General features: G+C 39.3%; 2 protein-coding genes across 2 annotated transcripts; one reads left to right on the top strand and one right to left on the bottom strand.

The window, feature by feature from the left end:
- The first annotated feature begins 1,231 nt into the window (after nucleotides 1-1,231).
- Nucleotides 1,232-5,693, top strand: nphs2 (NPHS2 stomatin family member, podocin). The gene is made up of 7 exons (XM_063890510.1): nucleotides 1,232-1,730; nucleotides 2,018-2,121; nucleotides 2,601-2,673; nucleotides 2,952-3,034; nucleotides 3,384-3,643; nucleotides 4,062-4,140; nucleotides 4,428-5,693. The coding sequence occupies exons 1-7, from the start codon at nucleotides 1,412-1,414 to the stop codon at nucleotides 4,623-4,625; spliced, it is 1,116 nt and encodes a 371-aa protein (XP_063746580.1). The 5' UTR covers nucleotides 1,232-1,411; the 3' UTR covers nucleotides 4,626-5,693.
- On the bottom strand, nucleotides 4,974-15,572 carry axdnd1 (axonemal dynein light chain domain containing 1). Its single transcript, XM_063890504.1, is given in 27 exon segments — nucleotides 4,974-5,593; nucleotides 5,727-5,866; nucleotides 6,361-6,449; nucleotides 6,566-6,667; nucleotides 6,987-7,028; nucleotides 7,235-7,303; nucleotides 7,797-7,940; nucleotides 8,198-8,288; nucleotides 8,461-8,651; nucleotides 8,915-9,008; nucleotides 9,515-9,731; nucleotides 10,082-10,316; nucleotides 10,575-10,644; nucleotides 10,745-10,911; nucleotides 11,037-11,138; nucleotides 11,332-11,381; nucleotides 11,384-11,451; nucleotides 11,746-11,850; nucleotides 12,038-12,178; nucleotides 12,442-12,563; nucleotides 12,871-12,979; nucleotides 13,146-13,202; nucleotides 13,306-13,391; nucleotides 13,849-13,942; nucleotides 14,320-14,423; nucleotides 14,500-14,630; nucleotides 15,376-15,572. Coding segments are annotated over 27 exon segments (3,006 nt in total). The 5' UTR covers nucleotides 15,446-15,572; the 3' UTR covers nucleotides 4,974-5,477.
- Between the last annotated feature and the right edge of the window lie 64 nt (nucleotides 15,573-15,636).

The following is a 15,636-nucleotide window of genomic DNA, read 5'->3' as shown; positions in this document are numbered from 1 at the left end:
TTCTGTCACAACGTCTGGACCTTAAAAAAAACATTGTTAAATTGAAGGTTACTGTCAAAAAGTAGTATTGTAACTCCCTCCCAATACAATGGCAACAGTTACAGATATATACATTTACTTTAGTTCTGTACTCAGATGTTGTTACTCCACTGAAGTTCTGAGGTGATTGTGTTTTTTGCGTTTAATTTAAAGTTTCTTGCTTTTTTTAAAGGTGCAGATTTGGGATAATGATGCAAAGTGCTCAGTTAATAGCATGTGATGCATAGCAGGTGGTGTTTTTTAATTTCTCTTTAAAACAGCATTGGTTTTGATTCGATGATATACAGATTAATACGTTGAAGTGTAGGTACTGTATAGGCCTTTTTAAATTATGTGATCGGAGACCCATAAGTACTGGCCCCATAGCCTGGGTTTGCACCAATTAGATGTACTACTTTCATAGCAGAACAACATATGGGCCACAAGTCTAATTATCAGTTTAACTAAGGATCTATCAGGGAGGACACTTAGTGTCTTTTCCTGTGAAAACAGAGAAAAAAATCTGCATCAGCTCTTTGGAAAAAGGAAAGCTTGTGTGTGCACATTCCAATGAAGACCCATCGTGACTCCCTGTGTTCCACTAACGCACTTTTTCCCAACAGTCATCTCAGATTAGTACTGGCTTTACAAGGTGCACAACACAGAGACTTAGAGTTATAAAAATTGCAATGCAATTACTATGCATATTTGATATAGTGGATGCCTTGTTAAGAGGGTGATTTTAATGTTTCTCTGACAGAATCAAGGGATCCCAAGCACTAAAAGCTAAAGAAAACGTTTGAAGTCAAAATATTTTTTTTAATGTATAGGTGTTTTTCATCAATTTACCCTAAATAATAACTATAAAAACACATCTGGAATATTGATGGTCTTAATGCATGCTAATGCCATTCTAAATCTGGGTAAGAGAGGGAGATATTTGCTGGTATTTCAATAGATGTGTACATAAATACTTTTTTACATTCCATTGCATTTAGCTGATGTTTTTAACCAAAACAACTTGCAATAAGTGCAATTATGATGATACAAACTTACAATAGCAAGACTCTTGCAAGCTTTCAATAGTCCTAGCCATTGTTAGTGCTGGAACAATTTGAAAAAACAGAGAGGGTGGTAAGCAGCACTCCCACTGCTGTGCTACTCCCACATTCAAACAATCAAGCCTAATTTATCTCACATGTACTCTGACAGTGGACGGCAGCCACACTGACTCAGCTCACAGCTCTTCAGTCTAAGGAAGAACTCACAGCAGTAACAAATCTAAACATTTCTCCTTGCTTCTGCTTTCTCTCAAAAATAAAACCGTCCACTAACCCGTAGAGCTGAAGCACCCCAACAGACATCACTCGTATGCTTTTATTGCACAGCCATTATGGAGAGGTCTTCTGATCATGTCCACCTCGGTCTCCCACCAAGATCCAGAATGACACCCAGGAAGGAGAGGGACAGCGGAGCCTCTGTGCCTCCAAGAAGTCACAGACAAAGGTCATCAAAGGCAGGAAGAGTGCCGGAGGCGGCCTCGGTGATAAAAGAGACACCACAAAAGGAGAAGCCAGAGACAAATGAGGTGAAGGTGGAGCAGGAGACAGAAGTGAAGGTGAGATCGACTGTGGTCGACATAGACAGTGTAAGAGACGAGGATGTCAAGGACGACAACCTAGGGCTCCTGGAGGCAGCAGAGCAGGAGGACGGTAAGTCGCAGCTTGAAGAAAACTTTTCCCCAGCTTTTTGTTCCTCCTTCTAAATAAATGTTCTAGTCTGACATTATGTTTATCTTGACTGAAATTACAGATACAAGTATAGAAAGTGATGATAATTTAAGAAAGTAATTATACAAATAAATTCAATTAGCTAATTCCACTTTGCTATAACAGCATTTATTACTGATAAATCAGACTAAAAAAAATGCAAAATGACTATGTTTAATCTGAGTATCTGGTTTGAATTTGTTCATGATAAGTAGTGTGGATCACTGCAGGTCTGAAGCGCAAAAACCTGGGAGTGTTTGAGTGGATGCTGATGGTCTTCGTCTTGGCTCTGGTTCTGCTCGTCCTCCCGATTTCCATTTGGTTCTGTGTCAAAGTAGGAAATACACCACAGACCTAACAGAAATCTAACACTGCAGAATAAGCTACATGAAAAAAACAAGGATTAACAACTGGACAGATGCCGCCTGTGATGGAGAAGTTAAAGTGTGATAATGTTATTGTTAAAGTTTAGTTTGAGAATGAATGCGGTTTTTACCTTTTTCACTTTCGACAGTAAGTAAAATGTTTGGATAAATTGGTTGAGTCTGGAATGAGGGAGGTCAGCATCTTCCCCTCATATATATTGCTTATTTGTAATACAATATACTTTGTCTACTACTCACACCAAAACAATGTATCTATGTACTGTCACATTCTGACTACACTGTATGTTATTGTTCAAAAGCATTGTATAAAAATCTGGCGTAATTGACAAATGGACCACTAACAGCTGTTGTATTTTAGCAGCACACTGCAACCATGACTGTCTTCGCTTCACATGGACTGACTCATGTCTGTCATTTTGATTGACAGGTAGTAAGGGAGCATGAGAGAGCTGTGATCTTCAGACTGGGTCACCTACTCCGTGGGAGACCCAGAGGACCAGGTTCTCAACAATTACTGTGTGTTGCTGAGGGTTTAATGCAAAACAGTTGCCTGTTATTTCTGTGGATTTAAATACTGTGCTTTTTGGATGGCTAGTGATCATACAGTCAAATTATGAAAAGTTTTGACCCCATACAGTTAGTTCTAAAGTTTTTGTCCAAGTCATAATAAAATAAATCATATTATTCAATGTATATATAGATAAACTGTATATATACAGTATATATAATTAAAATAGGAATCTGTCCTGAGTTAAACCCTTCTTACTTCTATTTTCAGGCCTTATTTTCTACCTCCCACTCCTTGATGTGTGCCACAAAGTTGATATCCGACTACAAATGCTAAAGGTTCCTCCTCACACGGTAATATAATAACAACAAAACAAACAAACCAAAACTGACATATTCACATTAAGCACAACAATTTAAAACAAAGGAAAATGAGGAAATATGGTAACAAATGGTCTGTTTTGTATATTCATGTTGCTTCCCCTGGGCATATAGAACATTTTTGTATGTATACGGCTGGACATTTTATCAGCCAGTAACTTTTTCTAATTGGTCTTCCCAGAAGTTCTATCTTTCCACACATTGTTTCTTAACCTTTTAGGATGATGAGGAAATGAAGTAGCCCCCCGCTAAACTAATTAAGGAGACAGTGACAAGGCTTTAATTGGATTAGGATACTTAATTCTCATATGTCTTTACCCAGGTGGTGACAAAGGACTTGGTGAGGCTGGAGCTGAGTGCAGTGTGTTATTACCAGATAGAGAACGTGACTTTGTGCAGCGCGGCCCTGTCCAGTCTGACCACAGTGCTGCAGACTCTGGTCCAGGCAGTGGTCAGAGACATCCTCGCCCAACACACGTTCAGCCACATCCTGCTGAACAGGAGGAGGATCGGACAGCAGATACAGGCAGGGGTTGACTCTGTTGCTTGCCACTGGGGCATCAGGGTGGAGAGAGCAGACATGTAAGCCTGAAGATAGAAAAGATCATTTATTTCTAATTAACCTTCCTCGGCTGCATCTGTCTCAACTGGGGAATTCTACTGGAAGTCAAGATGAAAAATAGCAACAAAGACATTTGGTGTACATTTGACAGGGGTAGTAGGGGTTTGTTTTGCTGTGCCTCCTACACTTGGGGAGCATTTATGTTGAACGCTTGAATATATGAAAATAGGATTTTTTGTAAGAGACCTGTCAGTCCAAAAGATAAAATAGAAAGGTTATCAACTGTAAAAAAAAAAAAAAGAGCATAACGTTTTGTGTGCAAAGTATTTTTCCTCTGAAAGCTTTGATTTTTCCAGGTAAACAGCAAGGATGAATGTAGTGATTTGTGGTGTACTGTGATCTTCCTGCTGACCAGGCTTGTGTTTGATTTTCTGTCAGAGACGAGCTCAGTTTTCCTGTGGAGTTACAGCGCAGTCTGGCTGCCGAGGCCGAGGCCAAGAGACAACACCAGGTCAGAGTAAGTAACCACTGTTTACTAGCTTTTAAAAGTCATATGTTTATTAAAGTTACCTAGTGGTCGTATAAAAGACTTCTTATTTCCATCCGATGCCTTGCAACATTCTAAATGTTCCAAGGATTGAGTTTTTATCTTAAATCATCTTTTAATGTTTTATCAGCGCAGAGCTTGGCCTAGGTTTAGCCTGCCAACTGAAGTTTACCTCGGCCAGAGAGACCATTTGTGCATCATCAGCAGGATTTGTAACGCAAGCATGTTTCAAACAGCAGTATACTTCCCTCCACCAGGTGAAAGCAGCAGAAGGGGAGAGAGATGTGTGGGAGGGGTTCAGGGCTTCCCTCCGTCTGCTCCAACCTGCCCTGGTCCTTCCACTCCCTCCTGATCTCCTCTGCGTAACCCCTGACCTCTCATCCCTACCCCCACCTCCTCCCCCTGCTGTGGAAGGAGAGGGCGGGACGACAGATACAGACTCGCCAATGATGTGAAAGATTGTTTTGCCATAAAAGCTTATTAATGTTGAAATATTTTTGGTTTGAAATCTAATGGCAATGCCAGCCAGTCGTTCTTATTTGATGGGAGAGTTTCAAGAGGTATTCTTCATTATTTCAAAGAAGGTAATCTGTACAACAAATTATTGTTCGTTTGAGTATCATTTAAAATATTAGTTTATAATCAATCAATCCTGACTACTTTGGGGTTTGATTGGTTTACACTGTTGAACTTAAGCGCTGAAGGGTGTGATAGCATCTAGTGTAAACTGGGTTTGTTTAGGAATTTCAAAATGTCCACATCTTTATAATAAAAGCCACAGAAAAGTCTTACATTTTCAGGGGTTGTGTCTGCAGACACTTTATTCTTTTCAAGAAAACAAAAGCTAATTTGCCCTTAGTTGGTGTCAAAGACATAACACAAGGTTTAACACAATCACAGCAAACCATAGCATAAATGGTAATATGACAATATTAATTCTCATACAACAGCAAGCAGTCTGAATATAGGACAATCTCCTGATACTTGAAAGATCTAAGCTTTGATGCTAACGCTGGTCAATGGCACTTCTTGTCTTTTCTTGTTTATGCCTATGTGCCACAAAAAATTGTAAACTTGTGAGACAGTTTATGTGCTGGTAATATGCACCAAAAGTCATAATACCCTTGGTGGCTTTTCTTTACTGGTTTACATGGATGTGACTTTCATGGAGTGCTGGTATAAAAGTGTTGTAATAAACCAAGAAACAAAAAACTCTTGAAGTGATTTTTTAAAATAGTTCACTAGACATTTAGTGGACATACCCATACATTCATATAACGATGTAACATGTCCTGATCTTAGTCGGATCACCGTTTCTTGGTCTTTTTGGGGCTACTTGATGGTTTGGCTTCAGCTGCAGTTTTCTTTGGAGGAGCTGGAGTTTTTACTGGTACTGGAGAAGGTGGTGGTGTTTTCTTTTTCTCTGCAACACAATTAAAGACTGTTACCACCTTTTGAGATCAAACACTGTGTAACTGAATGTCAGACAGACTATCCTTCATAATAAATTACAGAAGTTTCAATTACAAGTTAAATGTTTTTTGTTTCCTTTCTACCTTCTGTATTTTTTGGCTCCAGACTGGGCCGGCCCTGCAGCTGTCTCTCCAGGTGCTTAGTCTTCTCTAGCGCTGCCTGCAGGGCTTCCTCAGCCTTCAGGGCTCGCTGTTCTAAACTCTGGATCCGCAGCTCTGAATCACTTACAAACACATAGAGACAAACATAACCTAGATGTCTTTCAGACACTCACAAGTCAATAGAGGTCTTTTCCATTTCTGAACAACCACAGAAACTTAGGTGAATACAATGCCACAAAGCTTAAACTATGCAGAAGTAAACGGCAAATCCAATATATTTATTCCCCTGGTCCTTATGATTGTCTAATTAACTCCAAGTCTGCAAGGTGTCTTTTTGACTCATTATGAGAGGCAACACAAAAGCATGTATGTTAAGCCATGTTGCACATTCTAATGTCACAGATTTTCAATTTAAACAATAAATGAACATCAAACGTTGTATGACTCAAAAGCCAGCGAGTGTTTAAAACAATACATGGACTAATAGGATGTTTATTGTCATTGTCATTGTCCCTTATTTAGGGCAGCCATGAAGAAAACATTGACTATGTGTGATAACATACAACATTTTTCCCACAAATACATGTGTTCGACTAAACTAAGAGAGATAACTTACTGTATTTCCTGCTGCAGTAATACCACTGTGGAGAGATCACTAAAAGCTTTCTTGGATTCATCCGTTGTTGGAGACACAACCAACTCAGTCTGACAGACAGAGACAGACAGACGGATATCAGAGAGACAGAAACTTAGGTTGTTCACTTCTATAATTAAAAAGGTACATCACTAACGCTGAATACAGTGTGATTAAATTAACTGACCCCGTTCAGCTGGACACGGCTCTCTCCCAGCTTTCTTTGAGTAATGTTTCCATCATAGTTTATCAGTTTCACCCCTGGGCTCTCACACACCGTTAGCTCCCCCTGCAGGACAACAACAACATTGCTAAATTCTAGCAAGTAGGTCCAATACAACTGTACAATAAACATGTGAAGTTGTATTTCTTCAATGAGACACATTAATACAGATTAATACATTCATCAAGAGTTATTCAATTGATTTAGACTGTTCTTTTGTTCAACAAAACATCCTCTTCAAATACTGAAAATGCACTATAATTGTAATTTCACTGTTCCACACAAACTCTGGATTATCTTTCTCTAGATCACATTTATTTTTCTTTAAATGTCACTCATGTGTAGTCTAAAACCTAAATACTCTTTATGGAAACTATATGAACACCTGAAAAACCTCTTGTTGTTCATCCTGTCCTTCAGCAGTGCACTATGGAGACACAATAATACCGTCAATGCCATCAAAATGACAAATAATCATTTGGTAACCTTATCTGCTGCACATTATCATAATAAGAAATCAAAATACATGTGACACAATGAATAGAAACAAAAGCGCTGATCAGAAATAATCAAATTATAAATGATTGTCAGTGGTGAACCTACACAATCTCGACAGCTGTTAATGTGACTCACCATTCTGTGTTCTACCTCAGTTTCACCTTTGACCTCTGCTTTAGCCTCTGATGAAACATCTTTGTTCACCTATAAACACACACACACACACACACACACACACACACACACACACACACACACACACACACACACACACACACACACACACACACACACACACACACACACACACACACACACACACACACACACACACACACACACACTTTTGATGTAGACAATGGTTTAATTTCCCTCTCAATCATCTCACTTCTCTAACAATTTCCTGATCTCAAAATGTGGGTCTAAGTAACACAATTTAATTGGGTAGCTGATATCAACACCAAACTTGAATCCAGTCAAATCTCATACTTGATCTATAGATTCTCTCCCCTGCAGTTACTTACCTGTAGTATCAGAATTATTGTCAGTCACCTGAAACCAGGCTTTCAAGTTATTTCTCCAATAATAAAAAGAGTACCAAATTTAAACAACAATCAAACACTGCCACACTTATTTTCGTTAGTTGCTCAAACAAATTAGTTCTGTTCCTGTGGGTTTTATTTAACTGACTCCTTACCAGAGACTCGATGCTGTCCGCTGGAGAGAGCGGCTCATTGCTGCTGGAGGAGGGATCAGCCTGTTGGACAGGAAGCTCCACAGGACCACCTGTCAGTCTTGAGAGCAGGATGTTGCAGGTCTCCACCCAATCAGTGCACTCCCTCTGAAGCAGACAGGACAACACACACACATTACAGATGTGAATTTGCTCAGTATGGCTCCCTCTTCTCGACTTTTTTAATGATTCAACGCAAAATGAGTAAGAAAAATAGCTGCTGTTCAGTGTTTAATGGAAAAAAGGTTGCATTCTTGATTTCTCAAATATCAGGGAGGCAGTATTACTTGTGAAATATAAAAACACAAAATATATTGCTAACTTTTCTTTGCTATTTATTTATTTCTGTTACTTTACTAGTTTACCTGTAGCTTTCTGCCCTTGCTCATCTCATTTTCACATTCACCTCTATGTGGGTGCTGCAGAGTCTGTTCCTCCAGAATCAGCTTGCAGGAGCTAGAGTCAAAAACAAAGATTACCTGATGAGAAATCCTGGAGAAATTCCACTCTGATGATACTTTGAATAGCTTATAGCTTTGACCTTTTGAGGTTACTCTTCTCTGTAGAAATATTCAGGTTAATACTTTTGTAAGACAGACAGATCACTTAGTGTTAATACTTATTGTACCTGCTAATATATGCAGAAGAAACGTCTAGTTTTTCTACCAGCATCTTGGCATCCTTCTCCAGTGTCTGTAGTGAGATGGTTGTAATGTAATGATGCTCCTGTTCTGGGCTGTGGCCCTCACTATGGTCAGGCACCATGAGGAGCAACAAATCCAACATCCAGCGGGTCTGAGCTATGTGAATAGAATTAACCTGTTGGAGGGGAAACAGTAAAACTCAAGAAAAACACCTTGTATCATACGGCAAACAAACTCATTCATCAAACACCTCCTAAATGTAGTATATCTAGTACTTTTGGTCGCCTAAATCAGTAGCGTAGGAACAACATTTTATGCTGGGTTTTGTTGATTTGAATATTTTCTGTGTTCTATAAGTATCATATTCATGGGAAGTTATTTTGTCATCTCGCGATTACAAAAAAAACCGTGTATTGACAAAATGTGGTTTGTACTGACCTCTTCACTTAGTCTATGGTTCTCACTATCAGCGAAGTTGGACAGGCTGGTTATGAACTCCTTCACTTTGTCTAAAACATTTTCTGTCTCTGTACTGTTGGAAAAAACAAACAAACAGACACATTTACACACACACACACACACACACACACACACACACACACACACACACACACACACACACACACACACACACACACACACACACACACACACACACACACACACACACACACACACACACACACACACACACGCACACAGTATGCTTTAAGTTAGGATTTATTTTCTGCTCATTGAAATTTCAATTCCATTGCATCACAAACAATGAAAGTCATCCGTCAAGATTGTCTGAGAAACTAATGATATTGTAAGGGGTGTTATCAGACTCAAACTGTCAAAATGTCTATACAGTATGAGCAAATAAGCCTTGATTTGCGCACATTTGTTGCTGTGTTGTTTAAAGTGATTTGATTCACAACTTCTTGTAAGCAAGAACAAACTAAAACTGAATGTAATGTGTTTACATACTTTTCTTTAAAATAGTGAATACTAAGGCATCTACCTATTAATGAAACCAATTGTTTGGACCAAACTTACTATATGTGGGGCTCGTTTTTGTCCTTTTCGCTCTCTGTCTGTATACTGAGGACATTCTGAAATACTTTTTCGGTCAAACTCTGCCAGCTTCGCAGTGAACTTTCCAGCTTCTGCCAATCAGAGGCAGGCATCCTTTCTGACCGGCCAATCATGACACCGAGTTTGGTAACCCAGGACTCCATAAACCCGAGCAGTGACATGATCTGTCCATGGATCCCTGAAACAGTGTGGCTGAAATCAGTTTCCAAACTTTTGGTACATATCTAAATGATTTTATACCAGAATAAGACTCACTAAAACATATCAAAAATAGCAAGAGACAGATAAGATAAAGTATCTGGGACACTAGTGTGTGTCCAGGGCACACTTTGTGACACTTACCAGGGTCCTGAATACCAGCTGCCAGCTTTATGTTCACAGATATCCAAATACACATACAGATATTTCAAATACATTCAAGCAAAAACTAAAGCAGTCTAAACTTACCTGTCTGTTAGCCTAAAAAAAAAATCCAGTTTCTATCTCAATTAATATTTTTCAAAATTGTGTCTAACTCTCAGCCCTCACCACTCTCTCCACTGACTCGACTGTCCAGCTGTTTGAGCAGCTCTGATAGGACCTTGTCAAGCTCTCTTAGGCCCTGTTGTCCTTCACAGGGTTCACCATCAGGAGCAAGGTGTCTTCTGAGGAGCTCAAGGCTGATATTTAGCCATCTTTCCTGGACATGGCCAAGCCCGCTCAGTGTCTGCTGACAGCAAAGCAGCTTCTCACCTTGGTAGAGGTCACACTGGATAGACAACAGCTGCAAAGAAACAGAAAAGAGAGGAGTTTAGGACAACAAAAGCATAAATATTAAATTGACATAATGTATGATGATAATTTCAACACTGCCAAAATGACCACCAACAATTAGCCCTGTAAAAAAACCTTGCTAAAACATTCCACTACATTTTCCTGGTGGAAAGACAGTTTGAATAGCAAGCCAATTGTTTAATACATCAGTTAGAATCAATAACAATGATAAAACAAATTCAGACAGAGGAAGTAAGTGTAAATGTACATTTGCCCACTGCTTCATCTCAGCATGAATCTTTTCCAATGAAGCATTCTCATATTTCAGGTCAGGGCACCTTAAAAAAGAGAAAGAGTATTACAGAATGCATATCAATAAATGTTTTCTGGAAAATCCTTATTCTCAGCTGGTGGGGCATGATCTTTGCTTGTCCTTACTTGTTCTGTCTGGCGCAGAAGTCCAGGCATTTAGCAATGCCTTGCTGGATGGCACTGATCTGTTCACACTGAGCATGCTCAGTCTTCTTCAGCTGCGACATAAACACAGTCAGCTGCTCTTTCCAGTAGTCACTGAGCTCCATGATGGTATTCATGTCCTCGGTGTCCTACAGAGGGATAGTCAAAGTGTAATTGAAACACCAGAGATATTTCTAAAGAGTCATCAGGGTCGCCAGGTGTTTTTGCCATGAACTATAAACCATGTGTTAAGAAATAGGAAGTGACTTGTTACCTTGAAAGCAATGCTAAGGCTGCAGTGCTCAGCTGTCTTAAACCAGCTCTGCTCTATGACATGCAGCCGATTGATCAGCTGCAGCTTCTTCACACTGATCACCTGACAAGCACAGAACAAAAGAATCCATCACAATCCATAAATTGTAGTGAGCAAAATATGGGCCATAGATTTGAGAGTCCAATAATGTTTACATTACTTGTGATTCTGCAAACAAAGTCAGTTAACCTATTTACTAACCAGCATAAAAGAACATGAGTCCAGTTAAAAGAAAAGTAAATCATGGCTCACACACCTTGAGGGCGAGGCAGAGGGTGATCTGGCTCCAGCAGTCCCTCTCCTCGTCATCTGGAGCAGCTGAGCCTCCAGGCGACCCCTCTGCAGGTCATACAGCTCATGGTAACCCTGGACCACACTGAGAACGGCACATGGACAGTTTAAAGGGTCTCCCCTGTTCCCATTTTTAAGTGATAATAAAGGATACAATCACCAATTGTTCTTCAAAACTACAGGGATGTACTGATTACAGTTCCTGGTATTCAAGAGGTGAATAAGAGATGCTCGACAGAATTTATTTTTACTTTTTGTTAAAACAAGGAACAAAACTGCAAAATAATTATTTTACTAGAAAAATAAGCATAATTTTGGAATGCATTAATGTGAAGAAAAAGTGTCTTGACTTAATGAACACTAGTTCAGTGGGACTAACTCTGAGTTGATGTGAGTCTGCTGAAGTGCCCCAGCCAGCTGTTGGTGAGCACACTTTGCCTGCTGGGAAATGGAGTCATCATGGTCTCTGATTCTAGACAGTTCCCTGTGAAGAAAGTGCACATCTATAAACATACACACAGAACAAGTGAGCCCAAACACATCTTATTTTTACATACTGTAGGGGTGCTTTTTTTATTATCATTTATTTTGTAAAATAATCACTCGATATATACTTGACTATTCCCAGCACAGAGTTATTTCAATGATCATGGCCCTGCAGGCCTACGTACGTGTTGAGCTGCTGGATGCATCTCTTGATACGGTGGATTTCCTCAGTGAGCCGGCGGTCTAGAGCCCGCTGTGCCACTGCCTCAGTGTGCATAGCCTTCAGGCGACTGGGGATACGCTGGAGCAGGGACTGGTATCGTTGTCTGGACACAAAACAAAAGTGCTGCTGGGAAAAAGGCTTCCTAGCGTCATAGAAAATACTTTCTGAAAATATGAAATTTCTCTAGAAGAAATCTCTGTCAAAATATGTTTTGAGTTGTGATAACATGGACATAATAAAGATGCAGATTTGTGTTTGATTTTTTGAATCGTTATTTACATCCATATTTCTATAGTATGATTTTAAGGCTCATGTTATGTAATATAATTACCATTTAAGTGCTGTCCTTATTATTAGGATGCATACCTGAGTTTTGCTAGCAGCTGTCCTCTCTCAGCACAGCCCACACTGACCTGCCTTATCAGTTCATGGAAAACAATGTTGTAGATGTTCTGCTCAACCTGCACCAGCTCCAGCAAACCCTCCATCTGTGAGACATGTCATTGCACTGTTTCCAATATGTATATGTGGATATTATTCCAATAGAAACTCCAAGCACATTCATTTTCCATATAAACATTTCACAAAATGAAAGTGCCAATGATAACAGTACGATCAGCATATGTTGCTTTTGATGGGGCAGGGAATGAATCACATGAATATGTAATAAAACAGCCTGACACACTGATAATGCACCGTTAAGTATTTTCTCTGTACTTAAATGCACAGTACTAGTGTCAGCTATAAAGGCACATACAAGCAGCCTGTGTACTCTATGCTTGTTCGTCTGCTTACCTGGGAGAGTTCTGTCAGCTCCTCACTCTGCTGATCCACTCCTGCCTTCTCCAGCATGTCATCCATCATCCGCATCAGCTGGACCACTTCCAGTCTGCCACTGGGTCTCCTGGATACACCAAATGCACACACAAACACATCTTGGTTTTTGCCAGCACTTTTCCTACTTAAAAGGTAGGCAGTCCTATTACTTACCTATTATATAGCTGTACCATAACTTACTCCTCAAATTGCCTGGTGATGGCTACTAAAGCTCATCTGTAAAAGGGACTCACAGTGAAGGGAAGACCCGCAGTTTCTGCTCATCATCCTGCAGCTGCACTGTGAATGCACTGAGCAAAATGAGAGATGAAAGAAAATATTAATTAATATAATAACAAGAGGATTTGACAATGAACATGAATGAAGTTGATGAACAAAGTAAAGGAGACTCACTCCTCAAAGAACTCCAGGCTCCGAAGCCCTTTGTTTTTCACAATGTGATATTCTTCTGGGATCAGACTTTCTGAGACACTGTAGTTCTGGAAGACAGAGTGGCCATTACTATCACCTAAAACTGTATACTGAAAACATATTCCGCAAGTGTTTAAATAAATGTCAGTACTATTATTGTAAATCAGAGTATTTGCAAATTATAAAACATCATGCTACTTAATATGTAAAATGTGTAAAGTGCTCTCTCAACTTTAAAACTAATATCTAATTTACTATTACACTAATCTCACAATATGGATGTGCTGTCATTTTAATCTGCATGGTGTCTGCAATACTTCATTAACGATGAAGTATTGTGGTTGTTTAGTTGGGCTATTTTTTTGTATTTATCAATTGATTTTGTTATGTTCTATTGCACTGCTTGTAATTGTGTAGAACTATATTAATGTATATATGTTATATTAGGTATAATAATGGAAAAGGGAAATGAAGTCACATTCTCAAATGACAGAGGGTAGAAATAGGTCAGCTGAGGTAACTGACCTGTGTGTCTCCAATGCCACTCTTCTCTGTCAGTGGTGGCAGGGGTGTTGTCTTCCTACGGGCTACCATAGCATCACACAGGAAGGAAATATCCCTGTATAAATACAATCCAAAAATAAAAAAATTACAAAAAGACCAAATATGAGACTTTTTAAAACACCTACTAACTTATTTACCTGATTTAAAATAACTATTTTCATAAATAAGATCAAATTAAGTGTCCAGTTATGAAAAGCCTAGAAACGTTTGTATTGTCAGTGTCCTAAATTAGTTTCAAGACTAAACATACATAAATATGATGCTTTTATTCATACCTAAACAGTTAACACTTATCATGTTTTACTAGATGACCCCACAAAAAAAAAATTAACTAAACAAAATATTTGTGGGGACTTAATAGTGCAACAACCAACGTAATGTTTGTAGTTAGTAAGTGTGGTTTATTAATATGTGTGGTTTCGTTTAGCTGACCTGCCGGCTCCAGTGAGTGATGTTGGCTGTTCCAGAAAGAATTTGTATTTCTTGCGTCCCAGTGGGTGATGCCAGACTGCATCCGGTCGTCTGATTCCACAGCCCTGTATACAAGGTCATCTTAGGTGTGAACTGCCCGACCGAAATACTCTCTCTTAGATAAAGATCAGGGTTGAATACCTTGCAGTGCCGCTTGTGTGCAGTGTGCCCCAGTGTGCTCCTGCTGCAGACAGTGGAGGTGAGGCTGACCAGCAGTTCATCTGGGATGATGTGGTTGTTAACAGGAGGTGGTTGTGTCTTCCTGCTCTCTGCTGGAAGTTGAAAATTAAGTTCACTCAGACAAACCAGTAGGTGAACAACCTGAAGCTTGACCTTGGTGTGAGGGGATTTTATAGTAAATGCAATAACACATAGCTAGCAGTGAGAACTTAATCATCAATGCAAACGTGTATGCTGTTGTAAACTGCAGTTGTAGAATGTAACTCAGAACCAGAGGGGGAAGAAGTACTCAGATATTGTCAAGTAAAAGTAGAATAACCAGAGAGCAGGAATACTCTGTTACAAGTAAAAGTTCTGCAATCAAAATGTTACTCAAGTAAAAGAACAAAAGTATTAGCATCAAAATGTATTTAAAGTACCAAAAGTAGAAATACTCATTATGCAGATTATCTGCATAGTAACTAAAGATATTAAATAAATGTAGTGAAGTAAAAGTACATTATTTAGCTCTGAATTGTAGTGGAGTAGAAGTATAAAGTAGCAAAATAAATTAAATACTTGAGTAAGGTACAAGTGTCTCAACATTTTACTTAAGTAGGCCTATAGTGCAAGAGTCAATGTAGCCTACTTGGTTATTTTTACCCGAGTAAAGTTTAACATTTGGGTGTATATTTTTGGAGTATTATTTTACAGTGTAGTAGCTTCCTATACTTAAAGTTCTGAATAGTTAGTCCATCGCTGCATGTGTGAGGTGATTTGAGTCAGTATGAGTTAATATTTCCTAGCTTAAGCTAATGTTTGTTTGTGTGTTTATAATCCACTGCACGCTAACGTCACCTCTGCTGTCCAGCGGCTGCACCGGCCTCGATGAACCCGGCGCTGAGTTGGCTCTCATGGACGCAGACATCCTGAACTCACCGTGAAGACGTTACAAACGTTTTTTTTAACAAAGCCATGAGAACGAGAACTTAGCTTAATTTCCACAAAAAGTCAATCGAAATCGTCCTTCTCTTTCCCTTGGGGTTCAACTTCCTGGTCGCGTTGCCATGGGAACGCCCACCGCTTTCCAGGGGACACAGAAGCTCGTTCATATTTAAT

This window comes from Eleginops maclovinus, chromosome 9 (assembly GCF_036324505.1).
Source record: "Eleginops maclovinus isolate JMC-PN-2008 ecotype Puerto Natales chromosome 9, JC_Emac_rtc_rv5, whole genome shotgun sequence".
Taxonomy (NCBI): Eukaryota; Metazoa; Chordata; class Actinopteri; order Perciformes; family Eleginopidae; genus Eleginops; species Eleginops maclovinus.
The sequence above is the reverse complement of the archived record's forward strand: the minus strand, read 5'-3'. Positions and strand labels throughout refer to the sequence as shown.